Source organism: Agelaius tricolor, unplaced genomic scaffold (genome assembly GCF_023055355.1).
Source record: "Agelaius tricolor isolate 1412-34295 unplaced genomic scaffold, bAgeTri1.0.p SCAF_6, whole genome shotgun sequence".
In the NCBI taxonomy this organism is placed as follows: Eukaryota; Metazoa; Chordata; class Aves; order Passeriformes; family Icteridae; genus Agelaius; species Agelaius tricolor.
In genome coordinates this window covers 33,091,461-33,115,956 of record NW_027269266.1, presented here as the reverse complement: position 1 = coordinate 33,115,956, position 24,496 = coordinate 33,091,461, and the positions used below count along the sequence as shown (strand labels likewise).

The following is a 24,496-nucleotide window of genomic DNA, read 5'->3' as shown; positions in this document are numbered from 1 at the left end:
GGTAGCATTTGCAGGAAAACGCAATAGCAATAAATGTTTCAGAACTACATATTTTACTGACAGATTACTGCAATTTTTTTCACTCCTATATGTGAAGATTAATTGCTTACAGCAGATTACACTTCTCCTACATTCACCATTAACTGGAACTACTGGCAATTAATTACAGACTGCACCAGTACCAGGTACTTATCTGCCCTACATTCTCTGGTATGTGTTCATTTGCCCCAAGTACAGCATTCCATAAGCAGAGCAAACATAGAGCAGGTGATCACAACTTTCCCAAGCTTAAATCACAACTCTAAACAGACAACATGTGATCATCAAATTTTCTGGCATAAAAAACTCTATCCAAAATCCTTGTTGAACCTGGATCCCATTAAAACGACAATTGCCTGCTCTGCTAAGAAAGAATCTGCAGCATGCTGTTCCCCCACAACACTTCATTCCTAAAAATCATTGCAGTTCCTTTCAGATTAAAGATCTGTTACACTATTCAGCCGAAAATTTGGAATTTGTGTCTACAAATCAAGCACCTCTTCAAAATCAGATAGGAATAACTTTTGGATGAAACACCAGCATTAAGTATCTTAGAGCATAAATGTTTTCTTAGGCCTGATATAAAAAATGTTGGATAAAAAAAGCACGAACAACAACAGCTTAATCCAGCCCAATTATCACATCCCCTTCTGGAATGGGCATGACTCCACTAATTACAACCTCAAAGAAATTATCATTATGGGAACAGACAAGTACCCCAGGCAGTACCAAGGCATCTCATCCGAGTGCTGGCTCCTCTTGCCAGCCTGTGCCTTGGTGGCCCCCCCTCTGCCAACCCTCCCCACGGAAGCGGGGGCACTGGAGTGACACTGAATAACCCCTGCTGTCATCCTGGGAGGTGACAGAACAGACAGACTCCCTGGACGGTGTTAACAAACCCACGGAGGAGATGAATGCCTTCAGCTGCACTTTCACACTCTGGAATTAGTTTCACTATGAAACAAAATCTCGCTTGTAAAGAGCCTAATTTCTTAGAAGAGAGTACTGGTGCTTAACCTTGGAGCACTGAATTCTCATCTTCCTCTTGAGAAATAATGGAAATTTCTGTCCTGTGTGTATGGCTTCCCCCCATCATTTCTGGATCATTCAAAACACTCTAGGCAGCATTTTCAAATAAAACAGCCCAATAATCTTAATTTTTAACATTTTGCCTGTTCAGCTGGCCAGAGGAAAAAAAAAGCCATGAATGATTTTTCACACAATCAGCAAAGAATTTACTTTGCAGAAAAACGTGATACTGAATATTCATGATCTTATTTCTAGGGTTCTGAAATTTACTGGAGTTACTGAAGTGGGTGAAAGTTGTGATTTGTGGGCAAATCATGGCCTTTGTTTAAAATGCTGTACAAGACATATCAGCCTCAAGCCAAACGTCTGATGGAACTCTCACTGAACTACCACTTTCCTGTAATATTCTTGTATTTTAGAGGATTTCTAAAGTTTCTATAAAAACAAACATGAAATTCTTTTTATCCTGTTTTATCCCCATTTGTTAGGACTGACAATGGCTTGATAATTCACCAGTTTATTCCAAAGCTCAGTCCATACTTTATCTGAGGCTAGTGTGAGTAAGAAATTGGAAGATGACCACTGAGTGTCTGCTACCAAACCTCTCATGACTTCCCCCAGGAGCATTTGAATCAAAAGCAGCCATGGTAGGCTTCATCATACAGACTTTTGTAAGCTTTTTTTTTTTTTAAGTTGATAATATTTTACTTGATGTAATCCTTTTTTTTTTCCCCACAGATTTGCATGAGATGATGGAAAACTACTGCTACTGGTAGAGAAGCCCTCTGGGAGTCCTAATCATCAATATCAAGGCTTCAGCTGCTATACCAGGTCTTCAGCCTGAGCAGATCCCCTTGTCTATTTAGCCCCACTCCTCTTATAGCTGTGATTGCTCCTACTCCTCCTGGCAAGTAAAATATGTTAGAAACAGCTGCTCTTCTTCCTTCTGTTCTTCCCCTCTGTGGGAGGAAGGCAGAGAGGGTTGCCAACAGTGTAGTCGCTTAGCTGAAGCCAGCTATTTTTACATGACAGCACAGCCACAGAGCCCAGCCTTGCAGGCTGCTCCTGCCTGCACGTACAGAAATCTAGATGAGCACAAGTCCTTGTAGGCCAAGGACCTGCCTTTCACATTAGAACCACCTCAGAGACAAATAATCCTCTAAACACATTTCATTCAGCAGCAATACAAAAGAGGACCTAACACAATCATTAATGAGGTCCAGAGGTGGGTTTTCACTATTGCCATTGCATTACATCAACTCCAAACATTTTTAAGCACAGGTACTTGGAAATAAGAATGCAGCACTTCTCTCACATTAAGCCAATAAAAGTTTTTTTAGCTATTATCAGGGAAGAGTCTTGTGCTGCATTTCTATTCATCTGAAGTAGATCAGGTAGCAGATGTGGCAGAAAATTCACTTATTTTTTCTCCTGACTGAGTCAGTGTTAATCTGGAGTTGTTTGCTAGTGTCACCTATTGTGTAGCTGCACAAAGCCATACATCAATAAAAAGGTAGTGGTGAAGGAGAGAGGCCAGGGATCCCTTCCACAATGGTTTGCCTTCTGTTGGTCTAAAAGGGTTTTTGCAATGCCTACTTAAAACTGCCCAACCTGAAGAATGGCAAGCACAACAGAAAACATAATCTGTTATGGAATATTTGGTACTAGAGCAAACCCCTCTGAAGCCTTTGAGAGCACTTGGAGAATAACAGAAGTCTTGCTCCTAAACTGCAAAAACTGTAAGTAAAATTAAATACAATTTTGAAACTGTATTTTCCTTGTACAGATCAAATTCTTCTGATTTCCTAGAGAATGTAGCATGGTTTTCAATTGCCATGATTGCTTTATTACACTACATGCATGCAATTATATTTACAATCATCCCAGTAATGACCCAGTCCAGACCACCCTCTGGACCATTCCCTTACTTACACAGAAACACCTACACCAAAAAATCTGTCACAGTGCACTGTGTCTACTTCTTATTGTGCCTCAAATAAAGTAAAAATTTCCTTTTTTATGGCTGTCACAGCATTCAAAATCACCTAGTGTCCAATCACAGAAATCAACTGAACGAGCATCTCAATGGCATTTATCCTTTTGGGTATTACAACACCATTCAACTGAACCAAAAACTGCCATCACCAGTGGATTTAATTTGAAATAAAACATGAATGGAGGACTTGTTATGTCCTTCTCCAAAGGCCTTCCCTGCATCAGTATGCCTTCCCTAAAAAATGTCATTGTCAATGGAATTGATTTGTTATAGAGGATGAACAGGTTTACATGTCAGGTCAGTTACTCAAGCAATTATTATTACTGAGAAATCCAAACCAGTAAATAATCAGCCAATGCAGATATGTGAACCCAACAGATGATCCTGCTAGAAATTCCCTAGAGACACGAGGATACATATAAAAAAGCTGATCTCTTTCATACTCTCCATGACTATATGACAGGAAATTCACTCGCTGCTTTCCAAACAAAAACTGGCTCTAGTTCCCAACTAGCTGGCCAGCACACTGAACACTAAAATCAAGTCACTCTGCAGAAGTATGCTTAACAAATGTCAGTAAGTCAATTCAGCTCAAGGACCAGACTTAAAAACAAAGTTTTGTTTGACAGCTCTTGCTGCCATACCACCTGGGAAATGAAAATATCCACATGTCAAAGCTTACAAGGCTGTTTCTCATATGTAAAATAATTTCTAATTTTAAATCTTCATATGGCTGCTAACTGCACAAAATTCTCAGTTTATCATCATGTAAGTCCTAGTCCATACAACGTTTTGGGATACGAGTGCATAAGAGAAGGAGATCAAGCAAAGCCCACTTCAAATGAGAATAGCGAGAAGAAATTGAGGCAAACAGGCAACACCCCAATTTCAGATCCATGAGAAGGAAAGAAAACACACAGTGTCCCAATTTGAGACCCATCCACCAAAGGCTTGTCAGAGAAGAGGAGCTTTGAACCCCGTACAGAAAGATAACAAACTTGAGCTGTGGTGAAGGGTCGGTGGGAACCAGATTCATAACCCTGCTGTGGAAAATGCTTGAGTGTCGACATGGACAAATATAACCTGTGACCAATTTAGATGCAGCTCCTAAGGTAAATGGTATATAGCCATATATTTACATGGTGAAAACATTTACATTTGGTACTTATTAGAAAGTTTTCATCATAAGCTCCAGTCAAATATTAGTTGGGACCCAAGGTCATATTAACTTTGTAGTGGGATAGCAATACTTATTAAAGTACAGGAAAATAGAAACGGGTCCTCTCACAAAACTTTTTCTTCTCAGGTTTGATAGAAAGACTGGTGTTAATCACAAAAATTTTAAACTGAATACTTACCTTTTCAACTGGAGTATTTTCTTCACTCGTCACACTTGCTTTTCTTGATTCATTTTTTGTTCTGCTCAGCCTCCGGGACACTTTTTCTCTAAGCAAAGTGGCATATCCTATGTGCTCATATATGGGGTTTGTTGTCATTTTGGAAATATACTCAGAAGCCTTTGTTTCTATGTACAATGTTATCAAGCCATCTGTAACCAGATCATGGATTGATTCAAATCTCTTCTCCCCAACGAAGTGCTTCCCATCATAGAACAACCTGTAGTTTAAGGTCTGATTACCAAATCTGCAAACACCAGAAAATAACAGAGGGAGAGAAGAAAGAAAGAGAGAATTCAGTGAAGGCTCTTCCATCATGAAGCATTTTTGAGGTGCAGAAAGCAGGTGCTTAACCACATATGGGCATATTTACAGTAAATGAAGAGATGGACATCTACCAAGTAATCAAAATCCTAAGGGTCTGAATCAGGCTCTGTCAGGAAGCCAGGGAGACCAAGCTCCTAATTCAAGGCTCAATTAAATATCCAAAGTTATGTGGGAAAACTCTAGCCCTATTTACAGCAGGTGTAACCTATTGGGATTTTTTAAGTGTTTTAATAATCCAAGTGCTGTAGTAGCACATTCAGTTTGTGACACTGAGGTTGGAATCCCATCACTGATTAAAGCATTCAAAGATACACTATTGAGTTAAATGGTCCTTACATTGCATCAAAACTGCATGGCTGCAAATTTTGTTGGGACTTCAAATCACATGGTTTAAGCCTTTCATGTTGCACCCAGATTTTTCATATAAGATCCCAATTTATAATTAAATTCAGTTTTTGATTCTACAAATAATTATCCAGATGGAGTTAGAAAATATGTTGTTTCATCAAAACAATAGGCATTTTGCCATAGTTCTTATACTTTATTATTTTTTTTATTCTTCATTTTGAAATCTCCTCCAAAACTAAAAAAACGTGTTTGTTCTTTTTCAGCTGACACAAATTGATTTTAATTTACACCACTTTTTAGTTGGCATGACTCACCAGCTTTTCCAGCTTTACCATCTGCACATCAATACAAATTCTAAGCATGATTTCAGCACTGTATCACAGCTACTTGGGATAACTCCTCAAAGGATTTTTCTTTCTGTCTTACTAGCAGAAGGGTAAAAATGCAGACTTGTAGTTTGTGTATATCTCACAGGAATAATAATGCTATAAGAATTGCAAAATATTGTCAAGGAGTTTGTTTCATGTAACTGAATATCTTGTTCCCTTGCTTCTCTTGCTAATACACAGTGTTTTTAAGACTTGAGTGGGCAGGTTTTGAATGACACAGCTAATGTGTCAGGAAAGACACCTTAGACAGGAAAGGCACCTGTGAGGGGCAGTGAGTTTGGAGCTTGGGCTCCCCCTGCATTTTTCGTTCAGTTGAATAGCAGACTCCTACTTTGAGCAGCAGCATCCCATGATTCACAATGTATTCCTACAAAAAACTTGAGCTCCTACTGGGGAAGAAAACTGCCAGTTTTCAGCTTCTGGATGTCATGATTTTCCAGCTTTATTTGGGGTTATTATCACAGATAGTTGTTGCTGTTTGTACACAGCAATGAGCTCCAAGGACAGCTTGGCTGTGTCCTCTACTGGGATGCATTCCTATTCTGTGTTCACTCACATCTTTTATAGAGTCTTGAAGGAGAAGATCCATCTTTACAAAACTTAACTCTAGGTTAAAAAAAAATAAAATCTGAAAATGGGCACTTCTTTTGAAAAAGGACTTCCTAGGCAGGTCCTGAAGGAGAGACTGGGTTGCTGCAGTACCGTGATGGTCAAACTGCTGAGGAGAGGGTGTAAAAGCACTCTGGTGTCACACAGTGTATTAGGGAATGGTGGAGACAGACTTCACTCAAAAGGGGCCAATATAATCCCCTCCATGAAGCACACTTGCATTGGAACTATAAGCCTCTATTAAACCAGCATTTACCTGAGAGCAAGGGTGTAGCAGCCGGGTTGCCGCTGGCTTTCTCTAAGAATATACGCTCCTTCTACACCAGCAAGAATTTCATCTGCTTGCTCCCGAGAAATGATCCCGTGAAACCTGAGGGGAGATATTTCAGTGACTTACAGAATAATCCAACCAGAAAAACACCCTTCTCCATCCCAGAAAACATCTGAAAATTCCAGCACTCTCGAGCACCGTGGTCTAAGCCATCAGGGTAGCATTCAAGGAGCAGGATGGTCACCTGGCCTGGACAAGTTCAGCACAGACACAAAAATTACACTGGAAACACACTTTCACTCAGGAGAAACTCAGCTGCACCCAAAGATTATTTCCTGTAAATGCCTGTTCTTTTCACAATTTTCTCTTTTACCAGTCTATGTCCCTTGAAAACTACGTAAAAAGGCATTTAAAAAAATTTGAATTATTGCACTTTAATATGCAGTTATTTAAAGATAAGTATTTATATACATAAATATTTAAGTATAATTAAAATCATAGGTGTTCTTATAATCAATTTGCTTCATTTTAATATTATATTGCTTCCTCAAGTTTGTAAGGAAAACAGAGACAAAAATGGAAACAATTATTCAAAATTCTATTCTGCATATATTAAAGTAGAAGAAGGTACAGAAAAGTCTTGAGAAAAACATTGTTTTCTTCATGTCAAGGAGCTCGTCATTCAGTGCTGGAAAAAAGCAATACTTCTCTGATTCTTTTGTCATTGCTATTTTAAGAAAAAAAGAGGGCCTAGGATGCACAATTAACCTTATGAAAACCAATATTTAGCAGTGATCTCTCCATAAGTACAAATTCAGTCTTGACAGCAGTTTGAGTCTTAACTCCTACGCACATTTTGCTAGCTGATAAGTCTCTGAGGGTCTCTTCAGAGGTTTTGAAAGTTTCTATTTTTGCTGCTGTCTAAAAAAAGGCACTAAAATGTACTGGCCTTCAGCATTTTCTCTTTTCTGACAATACATATGAAGTGGCACATTCCTAACACTGCCTCTGGCTTGGCAGTGAAAGAGAAGAAAAACACATTGGATGCAAATGCAATTGTTCTGCTCTCTTTACGTTGTCTTCTCACAACTAATACATGTTGAAAATATTAGGTTTAGATGACCTTTCCAGTGTGACTTTATGTTAAATGTAATGTGAATTGATTAATCTTTTCTCTCTGTACAGGTGGGGGACAAACATCCTCTAAATGACATAACTGAAACATGATTTCAACCTGTAAACTCAGGGAAATTCATAATTTTAGTCAAAAATAATAAGCATTAGGTATTCCCCACAAAATACAGCAGACATTAGGTTAGACATTAGGACAAAATATCTGTGATCAATTTAAGAAATCACTTGGATGTGATGCTTGGGACACCTGTGAAATTTCTTTGACCATGAGTGGTAAGCTGGGTAATCTGGGCTTTCTTATGGATATTTTTAGTACATTTTTATAAGAGCATGAAAAGAGCTTGCATGTGGTACAAGATCCCCTGAACTAATGCCTGCTTCTGACAGCAGCTGAAAAGAAATGCTTACAGAAAGGGTGCAGGAAACAGTGACATATTTCTTTCACTTCTCATCCCTGCCTATCTATCACTGCTTTAGACACAATTGTGACCTTACCCTTCACATATTTGAGAATCTCACTTGTAAACCCTTTTAGATCTTGGTGCTTTTGGCCTCTGCAGCTGCCTCTGGCAATGAACTTGAAAAATGTACTGTGCATATCCCCTTCTTGGGCACCACTGAGGTGACCTCCCGTGGCAGGAGCTGAATCCCTTCACTCCGCCATTGCTGCCCCTCACTGCACCTTTCTCTTCTTCCATAACCTTCAAGACAAGGGTGGAGGAGTAAAGGGTAGAGAGGGACCAGAAGTATGTGAACTACCTGAAATGCAGCCACATCACAGGTTTGTACAGTAATGTAATGATGGCTTTTCCAGTTTCCCTAGAAACGGCTGTTTCTCTTTCCAAGTACTTCTGAGTACTGAGTCAGCTGCTTTTATAGGACTGCCTCAGTACTTCTGAAATCTCCTTTCTGAATGATAATAACTAGGGTGATCCTGCCTGGGCAGGTTAACCAAGATGACATCTTACAGTTCCTGTCAGCCCTGCTGCCCCACAAACCCAGGCACGTTCCTGGATAAGAGGCTGCAGCAATGGTTTTACAAGTCCTGCTGTAGGCAGTGTGATGTGTAACTCAAGTAGCAGCTGTCTTCAGCTCTGTTGTACTCTAGTGGCTAGATCTGGATTCCTCATTTGCAAAGGTAATATTTAAAAAATGAAACTTCAGTAATTAGGGGAAAAGCTACTGGTTCTTGAGGTTTCTGGTGGTAGAGAAGGATCATGAAACATATATGGTGTGTCTGGGATGGAATGAAAAATAGAACATGGGATCTAAGTAATTCAGCTAGTGATAAGGGCTGGGGTCTCAGCACATTACTCCAGTAAAGGCCAAATGCCAAGGCTGGGTGGCTGCTGCAGTGGCTGTGCCTTTCCCCTTCACCTGCCTAGATCTCCATGCTAATGCCCAACACAGCCCCTTCCTAGTTATTTATCGGCAAAACCAGTACTGAGCCCAAAGGAATTACACTCTGGTGGTTTGGTATTTTTCTTCAAAGAAAAATACTGCTCTTCTTTGGGTATTTTGGACCTTGTAACCTTAGCAGGGAGAGCAGCAGCTACACAAGCAGCAGTATACACATACTTCCACAACTCAGTAGGGTGGTGAAAGCATAGGAACATACACAAAAAGGCAAGGGACAAGCTGCTTCTCCCCTTCCCAGGCCAGTGCAGAACCACTAGCAGGTTTAAACAACTACTAAAATAAAAGGAAGGAATACCCTATATAACATTTTTTGCTCAAAGCTCTCCTGAGAGGAGTAAAAGAAACATGGAAGCTCACACAACAGCATAATCCAAGGATTGTGACCAGCAGCAATGGACTGTAACACAGCAGTATTATTAGGCTTTCACTGTATTTGGTTCCCAGTTAGAAGTAAAATACAATATTTTATTAGACCTCCCTTGTGCCTTTTTTTCTTAGTTATAGTGTTAACAACTTTTGGATATACCAAAGAGACACTTAAAGAGAAAAACACTTACTCTCTTCCATAATACTTTGGTCTGTTCTCCACCTAAATTTTGAAAGAAAGAATGTAAGTATTAAAAACATAATTCTAAATAAACAACATAAAAATAAATTACTCTTGATTAATAAGGAGGACTACTGCACCCATCTAAGCTACAATATTCTGCAGACTCAAAACTGTGACTGGAACATGACTACACAGAACATAAAAACAAAATCAGAAGAGCTGATTTTATTGATATATTTCTGGGAGGGAAAACATGTATCAGTGGTCAAAAAATAGAACTACACATAATTGTATGAAATCTGACCAAACAGACAAAAAATATTTTACTGCAGTTTTGCCAATCTAGTATTCATAATGTATTTTTGTTATATACCCTTTGTATACATTTGTATAGCTTTCATTTATGTCACATACGCAAAATGTATATATACACTATATATAATATAGAGTTTTATATACCTTTTATATACATTTTTTGCCTTTATATGGCAACTGACCCAATACAAAATGTTTAAAATCCTTGGAGAAAACAGGGTTTTACGTACTTAGACCTAGTCCTAAATTCCGTGAAGTCTCAAGCTTTTGTGGGCCTGACCCAAAGTACACTGGAAGTGGCCAGGAAGACTGCCAATCATTTCAGAGATCTTTGAACCACATCTCAGGCATGCCAGGTTGCCACCCAGCAGCTCTGGGCAGGCGTGGCACGGCGAGTCCCGGCTCCCGGTGCCATTCCCGGTGCCATTCCCGGTGCCATTCCCGGTGCCATTCCCGGTGCGGCCGGGAGGGGGCGCCGTCGGCCCAGCCTTGGCGCGGGGCCGCTCCCGGGGCACCCCAATTAACACGGCCCGGCCCGGGATCATTAACGCCCGGGCATCATTAACGCCCTGGCATCATTAACACATCCGTACCCACGTGTCTGCAGGGAGAGCCGCTCCCTCTATGCCAGCCACAGAGCATACCAATAGTGCCATCTCGCCGGGCTGCAGCTGCAGGCTGTGCTTTCATCAGGAAGACATACAGACCTTCCTCTAAGATACACATAAAGTGTCCAAATTATTGAAGAAGATTATCTGAGCTCTGTGTATCTCCATGAAGATGGAGAATCGGTGGAATTATTGCTTCATACATGCTAACACGTGTATGACAAACTGTGGTTTCAAGACTGTTCCATTCTTGAGCATAAAACCCATTTAGTGATTTTCCCTCAATTTCTCTGACTGGAAACAAGTGCTCTTGTTCTTGTTTTCATGAATTCTTATTATTTCGCTCATAAAAAACTTTAAATTGGCAAAGGTTTTATTTTTTTTTTTTTCTGAATAGCAAATGCATAACTGTCACATTTTTGATTCTACACGCCAAGCACTGAAGAGAAGCAGCTGACTTTCTACCCTGCAGTCACTAGGGCTACAAGACAGCACAAGATGAACAAAAGTCTGTACAAGATAATGAGAATCTTCAATGGAAGCCCTATGGGAGTTCAATCAAGTCCTTACTGTGCTTCTTCCCCAGCTCGGCATTTCTTTTCTAGCACAGCATTAACAATAGCAGCATCATAGCCTTGGAACTCCTGCCCAGGAATAATACCTTGATACAAACATTTCTGAGCTCTGAGGGGCCAGGATAAGAGAAAAAAGAATACACAGAACTGAAGAGAGAGCAAAATCAAAGGAATTGCCAAGTACAGGTGCTGTGTTTCTATGTGCATATACGGGAACTTAGAGAAGAAAGTGCATTGATTCAATTTAGCTTTCTATTTTTAAGTAAAAAATAATATCAACAAAAGACGTATTACCTCTGAAAGGAGGTTGTTCATATGTTCCTTTTCAACAGCACTATATGACTTTATTATCTTGGAACTGTGCAGCCTTCCTGTCATCCTTATAGAACTTAATAACCCTTGAAAGCATAGATTTGGCTGGCAACTCAATTAAAAATTGGGTATCAGAAGCTGGGTTACATAAGACCACCACATGCAATCTTCTCTTTCATGGAAACAAAGGCAGTACACTGAAAATTGCCAAATAAACACTTAGACAAAAGCAGTAAAGCATGACTTTCATTTAGTAGTCCGAATCTGCTTCTATTTAAAGATACTGATTTACCTTGATTGCATGTATATACAGAATAAACCCCAACACTTTCAATCTGTCTCAGAAAAATTGAAGAATTACTCGCACACACCTTCAAAATTAACTGTAAGCACAAGTTCCCCCATATATATATTTTTTTTTTCATCCTTCTGACACTATTTGTGCAAAAATAAAAAATACAAACTTTTCTGTGAAATTTTTTATCAGTTGACTAGCAACTGACCGAACAACCCTGGATAACGTGATTTCCTCTTTCCCTGCTGTTCATGAGCTAAAAGATTTGCTCTACTGAGAATCCACACAAAGTCTCTCTACTTCTCTCTTCTTCCTCCTATCCCATAGAACAGAAACCTTCACTCCAAAACATCTTTCAGCATTCACGTGTCTAAAATCACCACAACTTCTGGCTGTAGTATTCCCTGAAATGAAGCTCCTGATCTGTCAGACCATCCTGGTGCCTCAGAATCTAAAAATCCCTCTTGTGCTTACTGCAACCTTTGCCCTGAAATAACAATTTCTGTTCTAACCAAATTTATGACTAGGAACAAACACAAGGAAACAAAGTTAAAGCAAGATAAAAGATCAAAAATAACATCAGGGTCTCTACATCAAAACCAGAACGTTCGACTGAACTTGGAAATAAACCAAAAGCCTGCACAATTGATGAAGCAGAGGCTTAAAAATATCAAAGGAGCCAGTAGGTCTGTTTTGTGCCGACTGCAGACTCTGTAAAAACTTCAAGGGAAATTCTATATATTCCAGAAGGCAAAGGTGACTGAAATTCAGTTGGGATTAGCTTTCCCTCTCCTGTTATAAATGGGTTTGCAGACACAAAGTCAAGCAGATCCACCTGAAAGAACTCTCAGCAGCAGAAAGAGCAGAAAATCCACTGGTGGGGAAGTGACTATTTCCTGGTGATAGGAGCTCAGAACAATCAGCCCTATTCTGAGAACACACACACACTTAGGGTTTTGTTGCATAGATAATGCCCATCAAGAACACTTACGTCACTTACAGTACAGTCCTGACAATTTTCTTGCTGAAAAAAGATCCACCTTTCCTAGGCAACCAGTTGGGTCTAATGCTTAACTCCCTAGACAGGGAGCAAGGGGAGAGATCAGAGGGTTTGAGTAATTTATGGATCCTTATGCTAACAGACAAAAACAAAGTACAAAAATGAGGAAAATTACATAAGACAAACTACAGCTCTTCACTAGTGAAAACATATTTTGCCTTGAAGAGCATCACAGCTTGCTTTTACTTCCCCCATACAGAAGATAAATTACATGGTTTCTCCCTCTCCACTGAAAGTATGTGGCAGCTTTCAATTCAAAAGTGAGATGATAATTTTTTGGCTTGAAAAAAGGCATTATTGCCAATTTCAAACCAAAAATGTTCTTCCAGAGTAGGCATTTCTGGCTGTTGTTCCAGAAGCCATGGGGAATATGCTGAAAATCACTAATGAAATTCATAGTTGTATACGTTGTGAAAAACCAGTGAATGCCAAAATTGTTTAAAACTCATGTCACATTGATCAAGAAATAAGATGTATGGTAAAACAACCTAAATCACTACTAATCCAGTAATCTTACAAAGCTAGCAACATTCAATGACATCTCATCTTGATGCATGCTCAAAGAGAATTGAAACCCTGCACAGCTCTCCTGGCACTCTACAAAAGCCTTTGGAAGCTTGTGTTTGAGAGATTCTGCATACTCCAGCCTTGACTGCCAGCCTGCCAAACCTGATTGCCTCTCCCCAACCCCCAAAAACCCCTTAATTGTTCACAGTCTAGTTTTACATAATCTTTTACAATTTTTACAGAATAACCTTCAAGGTTGTACTTGGGTTTGATGTCAACACTGAGAAGAAAATAAGCCTTCTTAAAATGAACTAGCTATCTGAGCTAATTCAATATAGTATGTTTACATAATTTCAAAGTTTACTGAATTTCAATGCACTGGGATTTGTGGCTCCTCTTCTGGCCAGGATGGTTTAGCCGTAGCATGACATATTCTCGTACAGATTATTGTATTAAAATCACACACCACTCTGCAAAATAACTCCTTACAAAACTACTGGGAATCATGCAGGCAGGAGGTGAGCATCCCCTAATGTGTCAGATTTTCTTTGCAGGCCCTGACATCCAAGCCACACTGCACTGAAGAGTTCAAGATACCCTGAAGAATTCCTTCTGCCTAAGTATTACCACAAAAATAAAATAACCCTAATTTCAGAAAAATTTAATTTCTCTTCAGCTTCATTGCACAAGACATATTTCCTTATCCAGTGGCCAGAGCTGAAATCTAGAAATGCTGGAACGAAAGTTTAGAAATCCCCCTAGGACAGCAATTCTCTAAGTCAGAAGGGACAGCACAGTGTAGCATTGTGTACTGTGGACCCATTTCAGCCACTACCTTAATACATCCATGATGAAAATATAAATATTGTTTCAGAAAGAAACAATAAGGTGGTAGCTGCACCTTGTTCTATGTTCTTCAAAATACAGAAAGAACAGGGAAACAAGATCCACGAGTTAATAATGTTGGCGTGTTTACTCAGCACAGGCAGTGAGGCATTTTCCCAAAGGAAGTTTAATCTGATATATTTTCTGTTTGGAATAATCCTAATTATTTTTCAGTAACTCTGGTTGACTGGATATAAATATGTTTTTCAGCTCAGTTTGACATAAAGAGAAATAGAAGGGTTGGAAGAGAAGCTTTCAAGACAAGCCCAGTAAAAAACAGACTGTAAAGAAAAGGAGTTTATTGTCTGTATTGTTCAGCTTTTGGCAGATTTATCATAAGCCCACTGCAAACTTTATACCCACAATCAACAACCAAAATGGATTAAGGGAAATTGCAAGCCCCTATTAAAGGGAATGAAGGAAAACTATGCTGTATTTCCTTACTCCTATAAAACCTTTTTTTTTTTGCCTCCGCATTTTTAAGGAGAAAAATTCTCCTTAGATCAATTAGGATGTCTAAAATTCTTTCCAAATAGGACAAATTATTTCACACCAATGATTCTTAAGCAATCTGAGAAAACATTTTTTTTGGAAGGGAAATATTTATCTTTTTTTCTTTTATCTTTAACTATTTTTCTCTTAATTACCTTATCAGGCTAATGTGCCATGTGCCAGTGCCATGGCTTTCTGGCACCAGTGTTTTCAAAGAGAAACAACTCTGGGTTTTGTAAAATGTTTCCCACCACAAAGTCTGTTGCTAATTTTGTCAGTAGGAATAGCAGCAACACAACATCTCTAGTCCCCAGCCAAGTTGTGGAACTTACAGTGCCCCTATATAATGAAAAGATGGTTTTCTCCCTTTAGATTTTCAGTCATTGTCACATGTAACTTCTTGAGTACATTCCTGTACTGTGATTGTGTGGTGATGGAGGAGCAAAGGCGTTCCTCAGAAAGAAACCAGCAATGCCCAAGGCCTCAGAACAAATTCCACCTGCACTGCCCATGTGCCAGAAGCTGTGCAGAGAGAAAGGGGACAGGAATGGTTTGGAAGTGTGCATCTCCTTTGATCAGTCAATCACAGAGCCACCAGCCTCGCGGCCACTTGAAGGAAGCACATTTAGCCACGAGACAGCAAGGAAGGAAATACAGTGCCTCCAGGAAAGTAGCTGGGAGCTACATGTCAAACCCGTCCAAAACACCAGAGGGCCAACGACAGACAGATCTCTGCAGAAAAGGATCCTGCCATCGTTACAGATCAATAGATTACTTGAATCACTGGATGCTGTCTGCAGCAAAAACTGCCAAACCCAGAGTGTCATACTGAGGCACAAACTCAAGAATGCAGCTGACAAGACATCTTAGAAGAATCCTCTCTTTGGGATGTCCACTCAAAAAGTCTCTAGATGGAATGCTGACTGTGGGTTCGACACCACATCTCAGGAAGGTCTGGAGCAAACAAATGGAGTGAGCAGGAATGTAACAACTGTGAAAAGACATGAAGAAAGACTGGCCTAAAGAACAGAAGACAGAGAGGGGCTGTTGCAGAAAGGTATAAAGAAGGCTGCTTTCCAGAGGAAATAGATTTGTTGTCTCTGTGTTGACTAGATGTGACAAGAAGAAAGAGGCTTAAACTGCTAAAAAAGAAGAGATAACTTAGAAAAATGTTAAAAATAATTAAATACTAACTAACACTAACACAAGTAGAGGCAGTCAAGAATCCTCAAGAAGTCTTTTTCAAGGCTTTAAAAAACGGATATGCAAACCTATCTTCTTGACCCAAGAATGACAACATCTTGAGTTTCTTCTGGCCCCAATATAGCACAGCCCAGCCAATTCCTCACCTCTGCCTGGACTGCTCTCAGGAGATAGGGAGAAGCAAGGAGCAGACTTGAACAGTAAAAATCACATCTAAAACAACAATAATACTCTGTCCACCTCTATGTGGCTCTCAGGAGAGAAGGAAGCACCGAGAAGGCAAGGCACCAAGAGAACTGCTCTGGAGGAGAAAGCCAAGCCTTCAAGTGATAAACTTGTCACCACTTAACTAAATAACAGAAGCCAGTTTAAATCCATCATCATCATCATAATGAAGTGCCAAATTGTGTTTAGTATCTTCTAACAAAAAAGTTCTGTGGAAAATTTTACAGCACCAGGGAGAAGGTAGCAGTGTTCTTCACCACTAGAAAGAATGTAAAATAATTTAAGACAAGAGTAAAGAGCACAAAGAATGTTTTTGTTAACTGCTGTTTAAAGCTGCACATCTCTGCTCTGATGGCATGCTGCAACCTACAGAGAAGGCAAAATGCATAATGACTCTTGCAGAAGGATAACACACAGCAAAGAAACACAGGAAGCTCCACAGATGTGACTGTTACTGTAGCACTTATGATTTCCACTCAGTCAAGGATATTTCTACCATTTTTAAAGACAAATTATGTTCAAATAATTTAAACCATTTGTTTACTTACTTGCTTGTGCCAAATTCTCAAAAGAGCTGGTTTAAGCCATCTTTTCTAATGGCATTTTTAACTCAGGTTTGAGTGACCTTCTATGCCCTTGAATAAGCTGACCAGCAGCCAATAATCAATACACCAGACGAAACACTATAAACTCCAGAAGATAACAATAATCTCTCCCAACACAGACATCTCTATTGCTACTAAACCATGACATATTTCTATATATACTCAGCTCTAACAGAAAAGATCAAGACTGAATAGGAAAAGAAAATCCAAATATTTTCTCATGCAGCAAAGAAACTAATGGTCCCCTGAACATGAGCTAAAATAAAATGAAATAAATCTTAATCAAGAAGGCTTCTACTAAACAGTCAGGGGACACAGGGTCAGGTTCAAACAATTTCAACAGCAAAAGCAGGAATCATCTATTTTGTTGTGCAGCTTCCATTTACTCAGTAAGGGCATCATTAAATGTAAAAGGAATATCAATGTTATCCTGAATGCAGGATGAAAAATTTGAATACGACATTTAAACTATGTTCCTTTTTTCTAAGAATGATCTGTTGAGTCATTTAAACGGGAAGAAAAATATCCCCAGCAGCAGCAGATAAATGCAGTAAGCCACATCAATGCTCTTGATTCTTCTGTAACAGCTGAGAAGCACTAAAACATTCCTATGACGCATGCCATGACAGTCCACAGTTCCAAAAAGATATGTGTGACTGAGTGATTTGATCATTTTTGTCTTTAGCTAGATACATACATATACAGGAAGTGTAGGAAGGAAGACAGAGATGTTCAGAGTTTCTATGTTTATTCATATTAGGAAATACAAATTCATCAGTTGCTCAATATTTTGAGTTCCTGGTTTTGACTGGGGTAGAATTAATTTTCTTCACCGTGGCTGGTATGAGGCCGTGTTTTGGATTTGTGATGAAAACACATTTGATAACACAGAGAATTTTTTTTACTGCTGAGCAGGGTTTACACAGAGCCAGGGCTTTTCCTGCTTTTTGTACTGCCATGCTTTTGAGGGGCTGGGATGCATGGGAAACTGGGAGGAAACACAGTGGGGACAAAGGATCCCAAGTGACCAAAGGGATATTCCAGACCGTGTGACATCATGCTCAGTATATAAAGTGGGAAGAAGAAGGAGGAAGGGGGGACATTTGGGGTGATGGTGTTTGTCTTCCCAAGTAGCTGTTACACCTGATGGAGCCCTGCTCTCCTGAGGATGGCTGAACATCTGCCTGCCCATGGGAATTGATGAATTCATTCCTTGTTTTGCTTTGCTTGTGTGTGCAGCTTATGCTTTCCCTATTAAGCTGTCTTTATCTGAACCCATGAGCTTTCTACTTTTTATTATTCTGATTGTCTCCCCAATCCCACTGGTGGGGCAGTGACTGAGTGGTTGTGTGGGTCTTGGCTGCTGGCTGGGGTTAAACCAGGACAGTTCCTCATCTTGAAACTTGAAAAAAGATACCAGACACAAAGTCAGAGAGCAGAGACAGCAAGACTCCCTTCTACAGGCACAAGGAATACTGGCCTGAATTGGAACAGGTATGTAAACCTGTACAAGCACATAGCTTTTTCACCTACACGTAGGCTTATTGATAAATTTTATCTAGGTCGAGATATGAAAGAGGCTTTCATTTATTTTGGCTTGAAAACTTCTTATATTCAACACCATGTCTAAATAAAAAGAACCAGCTTAAAAGAGTGATATGTAAAAAGGATATGTAAAAGGAAATAAAAATCTATGAGAATAGCAAAAATCACAAACACAGACACACACACACACACATCAAGCACTTCCAAGGAGTGATGGAAGGGAGCGTGAAACTTTGCAAAGATTTCAAGCAAACCCAGAGGGATAATTAGCATGTTCATCAGTCCATAAAGACAGCTACCTACAGTTTGTGCTCATCAAACAAGTCAGAGCTTGCTATCATGTCTTCCAAAAAGATGGTTTTAACTTTTCCATTTCACAGTGATCAATGAACGCACCGACTGGTTCATACTGTATTCCTCTGATGAAGATGAGCACTAGTCTAATTTGCAAATCACAACCTAGCCATTAGTAAATCAAAACTGAGGAAAGTCAAGTGAAACAGATAAACCTCTTCTAGTTTTGTTTAGCTGTAACTACTTAACTGAAATATTTACTATCATGCCTGCAGAATAATTAGGAAGATTTCTTCTCTCTTCAGTAGTCAATGGACTGTTAAAATGAGAATGATGTGGCTTCGTCTGAGTGCTCCACCACCTCACTACTGCAGCAGACAGAGACTGCTCATGGACTCTAGGAGAGATGAGATTTCCTGTCAGTCACTAAAATGCCCTGGAAAAAAGCACCAGCAAATTTCTCTGATATGATGAATACAAGGGAATTTTGGGCAAGCAATATTCCAGCCCCCTTCTCTCTTTCCCTTCAGCGGCAAACCACAGGCATTCTGTGGGGCAAAATTCACTATGGAGATACTACAGAAAAATAACATTTTTATTTAGAAATTTATTTAGAAATACCTGCAGGTAGCCAGTTTAGAGGGATGCTGGATACAATATATTTTGACATTCCACAGGCCCTCTGCACCAGTTAAACTGAACACCTTTCCTGGCCTTCAAATATTCTCAGCCACCACCAGGGCAGCCAGGCTTCCCACTCCCTTGCTATGGGTTTCAGCTGAAGAACTTTCCTCCTTTTGTCAATGTCTATTCAAAATTGCTCTTTACCTCCATTTGCCCACAGACTACTGCTGTGTCCTCTTTGTTTCTATCATAAAGAGGATTATAAACATACAATTAAAGCATCAGCAATATTATAAGAATTTGAAAATATAGGCTCCATTAAGTCTTATATGTACAAACATTTTCATTAACACAAACAGTTTTCAGCACTATTTTGCTAATTTTCACTTAATTGCTTGCTAATGGGGTCTCTTGGTGTGTCACTGTGTGTGTTCTGAGGTTTCTTTCTAAGGGAAAGATAATATAATATTCTGAATTATCTCAGATAAGCTCTGAGGACTGACAGTAAAAGACACCTCGTGGCAGTGTCTGACTTTTTGCAGTAGAGTGATTTGAACAAGTGCCATGAAAATTCCCATTTACTCCCATTATTTACCACCAATTTTATGGCCAATTTCAATGCCCTATTACAGCTCTCTAGTACTTTACCACAGCATAGAAATTGTTTTTAGAAAGATGAGGGCAGAGGCAAAGAGAAAATATTCAGCTTGTAAAGGTCAATAAGTGAGTAGAATAAGAGAATTCATGGAAGACTTATTGCAAGGATTAAATACTTATTATCCACTCAGATAAACTATTCAATATCTTAGTAAGGCTGAATTTTAACAACCTTGCTCAAGCTCGCCTAATCACAAACTTTTCCTAATGTACAAATATAAAGTACTGTTGTATCTGAAAGAAGGACTGGTACAAGTACCAGTGTTTTTAATATTGCAGTTGTTTAAATTATTCTCTTCTTATTGCATTGTTCTCAGCTTGAATCCCATGCTTCAGAAGAAACTCTGGGGAGAACTGAGCAAATTTGCAACAGGTCAGTTTTGGAGAAGTTCAATAATCCTGTATATTTGCAGCCAGTAATGCACAAGAGGGCAACAGCTTTAGAGACCTGCTAGTGACCATTTCAACAGTTATGCTTCATGAAATGCCACTATTTGTACACTTGTTTTGATAAATCTAGGTAATGGATCCCCAGAGGGTCAGAACAGTTTCTGACCCTCTGGATGGTTAAAGACTCTCAGCAGTACACTCTAATATGCCATCATTATTTTAATCTCTTACAGTGACTTAAGCAAAAAGAATTTATTTTTTATTATTTTCCAGAGAACAGTCTCCCTTTTGTAATTGTATTTGTTTTTAGTCAAGAAACCATAATTTTTGTGCTGTAAAGGCAGAAACAATGATCTCTCACTTCTGAGACAACCTATTTGGAATTCAGAATGACAAGGAAGGCAATTAACTGACATTTTTCTACACAATAATATAAGTTAGGGCTCTAAGGCTTTGTCTACACTAGGGAAATTTAGATGAGTTTCTCGGTGTTGCTGACACTGGCTTGGCCAAGGCACTGTTAGGAATGTGGAAGGTCTAATGCAGACAAATTCACCAGCCTCAAAAATTGCTATCAGCAATTAAGGACTTCTTGGAACAAAATGGGAATACTATTCACAGGTATGAATATTTCTACACAAATAACCCAAGAAGCCATGAGTAAGTCTCATTCACTCTTCGAAAAAAAATTTGAATGTTCCTATTGTTTAACCAAAAGTAGTCCAAATCCTTCCTTAATTCTTTTACTTTGTTGAAGCCTCAATTTCTTAAAAATATATTTTAACTTTGAATAATCTATTCCTGAAATGCTTCTTAAAATTAAGAATCATTTGACATGTTCCTTTTGAATAAAACAAAGAAGTTGAAAGCTTGAGTTATTTTCTGAGAATTTATTTTTTTCATAAGCATTTCTGTAGAATAAACCCTAAAAGACACCTTACAATATGACTTCCTCACAACCTGGATGGGATTCTTTGGTGCCTATCACTACACCACTCAATATTTAAAAGCTACTCCTCCATCTGAACAGCGCTTTTAAAGGGAACTTTTTGTATTTAAAAGCTAAATCATTAAAACACTGCTGGAAGGAATATGGTTACAAATGAGGATATTGGCAGAAATCCAATGTTATTGGGAAGGTAGGATATTCACACTAGTCCACTGCCAGTGGTGATTAATTAAAAGATGTTGGATACCTGAAGCCTGAATGGCTCATTCAATATGATTCCCATTGCTTTTGCTGACAAGATATTTGTGCAACCAAAAGAAGAAAAGGCAAATTATGATAGCAAAGCTCAAAGACACAAAGATATAAATGTTCATGTTTTATTTACAGTCCCAGCTTTTAGTCTGGTGGTGTACATATCAGGAGAGGTGATTTCTGTCTCTGCAGTATAGTTTATCAAGAAATCTGTGTAAATTAGATGGTAGAACTGCAGAGATCTGAGACTGAAACCCCTGTGACTATGGAGCAACAGAGAAGTAATGGAAGAGCAAATGAATGTGGAGAATATGAAAGATGACAATGGAAAAGATGGAGGAATGATGAAAATGCTAAATGGTGAAAGAAAAAAAAAACAACCTATCCTTGTTTATGTGTTACAGATTTAGTTTGCAGCAGATGCTTCATTTTCCTTGCAAACAGTGTACAATTTGCCAATTATGAAAGACATCTTCCCATAAGCATGAAGGATTTCAAATTATTTGCAATTTTTAGATTTGTTTGAATTAGTTTGAATAGTAAATTACACATGGGAACACCCCTGGCAAAGTCCACTTCCTATGATATGCATATGGAGAGACAAATCTTTTCTGTCAGCCACACATCCTGCTGACACCTCTCTAGGTACTGGATAACCATCATTTAGTTGTGTACTAAATAACTACTGTATTTCCAATTAATTATTATTAATTAATAAACAACACAAAATTAGATTTTGAGATCTTTCTATGTAACTGGCCAACTCAGTATTAATAAAACACCATCTTTAGTGAAGCGAGCCTGTAAAATCATCAGATGACAGTGAAATCAAACTAGGATCAAAAAACAACCCCAAAACACCCACCTTACAGACTGCATGCTAAGAAAAAGGTAATAGGTGCCATAGGAACAGAGTCCTGAATTTCCTCTCTAAAATAATCTGTGATGCTCTATAAAATCACTGTGTAGTTCTACTTCATAATATAAACTGATAATATGAACCACATATTTGTGTATGTTGGCATCTTCTAGGTATCAGGACATCCCATCTGCCCCACCTCCCCAGCTATATGCAAAAATAATGGACATCAGCAGTGTCATGGTGGATTTTTGGCTCTTGGGTCAGAGAATCTGTGTTTCTGGCAATCAGGCTGTGAACACATACAACTGAGCTACACAAAGATTCAAAATCCAAGAAACAAGAACCAAAGGTCATATTTGTGGGAATTCATACTGCTTTATATACCAACCCCTAAACAAAGTCTCTGTATTTTCAGCAGTTTAACTAACTTAAGACAAAATTCCCAACAGCTCAAAATAGGACCCTGCAGTCTATGAAGTGAGCAACTGAAAATGGTTCATTAGTTAGGACCAAACCCAGACTATGTGAAACAAACATCTTTTGCTTATTTTGTTATGTCCTGCTATGTCAATTATGTGTTTATTTAAGTAATGAGACCTTAGCTTCTTTCTGCAAATCTCTGGAGGTGACCTGAATATGTTTGGTGTTTAAACATTATGTAAAGAGGATACTTTCTGTTGTACATAACATGGTCTTGAGTTCAAAGAAGTAAGTTAGATACAGGACACTGGTAAGGAGCTCACAGCTGCACATTCACTTCCCTTGTGTATATAACCTTGTTTCTAGAACAAGAATACAATTGCTACATTACTTTGACTATTTTACCTTGATTCAAATTTTCTCTCATGGAGGCAAAATAGAAGATGCTTAAATTTGAGTTAGCATAATATATTTTGGATTAAACTTTTACCGATTAATTTGTATTCCCACAAAGATGAGTTCATATTGTAGACATGGTTTTTTAAGCATTCAGTGCTTATTAATCAGTTTTTCTAAAGGTAAGTCCTTCCTCAAAGTAGTCTCAATATGAAATAGATAATAAATAGATACACTATTATATCAAGAAAAGAAAGAAACTCTTCTAAGGCTGTACTGGAAGAAAATTAATTGTTTACCTTAATTTTTTACCTTAAAAACTTTTTATTTTTTACTATACCGTGACTAGTTTGATATCTGTTATGTGATATTAATTCAGTAAAAACCTTACTGTCCTTCTTTTTAAAGAATACCATACCAGCCACAGAGGTCTCAGTGTCCTTTGGTTTGCATGAGGACTTCAGAGAGGAAGGTCTGGATAAACCTGTCAGCACATGTGCACTGAAGTCCCAGAGGGCTAGCACATGCTTCTGCTCCCAAAGCCCTGTCTTTGACAGGGAGAAAGGATGACACAAGGGTTCACCCACTCTGGTGGCTTGCTTGTCCTTCTGTGTGTATGTCTTGAGACCATCCCAAACTGACAGGACTTGAAGGCTTCCCCACTGAGGCCAAGAGCCTCTCCCTGCCCTGCAACTAGTAGAGGGCACTTGAGAGAAAAACGCAGATCTCTTTTAGTTAAGGCTCTGGTAAACTGTACTCAATTCCTGGGTTTGTGATGGATTTTCTTCATGAACCCAGGCAAGTACCTGTGCCTTGCTGCAAAACCTCCTGCCTCACACAGAAGGGTCTTGAGACAGTATGTAAATGTCTGAGAGGTGCTAGGACTGTGCTTTCATGGGCACACAGTGTAGGAAGCAGGACAGAGCTCAGGGTGATGCCCAGGAGTAGAGCTGAACATCACACTGATGAGCTGTGGTTTCTATCTTCCTGCACATCATCTTTTACACCCTGTGCAATCACCTCATGTGTTTAGTACTTCTACTGCTAGTATTGCATGTCTGTTTGCACAAAATTTGCCCCTGACATTATAAGAGATAAAACTATTGCAGTTTTTTTCATTGAGCAGAGACATCTACATGTTTTCTGTTACTATTATGCCACACAGGGTGATGAACTTATATACCAAAGCAAGTAGAAATGGAGAAATAAATACAGAAGAAGAAAACAAGCAGAAAGATGACTCAGCCAAACCTGCAGCAGATTTCTAAATATTCTATAATTTTCAAGGTCTCTGTGAGAGAACAGAGTTACCTGGCTATCATTTCAGTATTTTAACTTGAAGATAGTACTTGGCAGGAAGCATTCAACAAACTGAAGCTATATGTATCATGTTGAAACATATCACACAGACGTTATTATGGAGATTCAGGAAGAAAAATGCGTCCTCATTTTGACAAGGAAACTCAAAACTTTAGGTAGTACACAGAAAAGCACACTAAACAATGATGGGCGAGTAC

The 24,496-nt window shown here is 38.9% G+C and overlaps 1 protein-coding gene across 1 annotated transcript in view; it reads right to left on the bottom strand.

The window, feature by feature from the left end:
- CHN2 (chimerin 2) overlaps positions 1–24,496 on the bottom strand; it is a 158,463-nt gene that overhangs the window by 60,134 nt on the left and 73,833 nt on the right. Inside the window, exons 4-6 of the mRNA XM_071429259.1 lie at positions 9,516–9,547; positions 6,391–6,504; positions 4,423–4,708 (exon numbers count right to left, since the gene is read on the bottom strand). Coding sequence (XP_071285360.1) covers positions 4,423–4,708; positions 6,391–6,504; positions 9,516–9,547 — 432 coding nt within the window. The remainder of the gene's footprint in view (positions 1–4,422; positions 4,709–6,390; positions 6,505–9,515; positions 9,548–24,496) is intronic.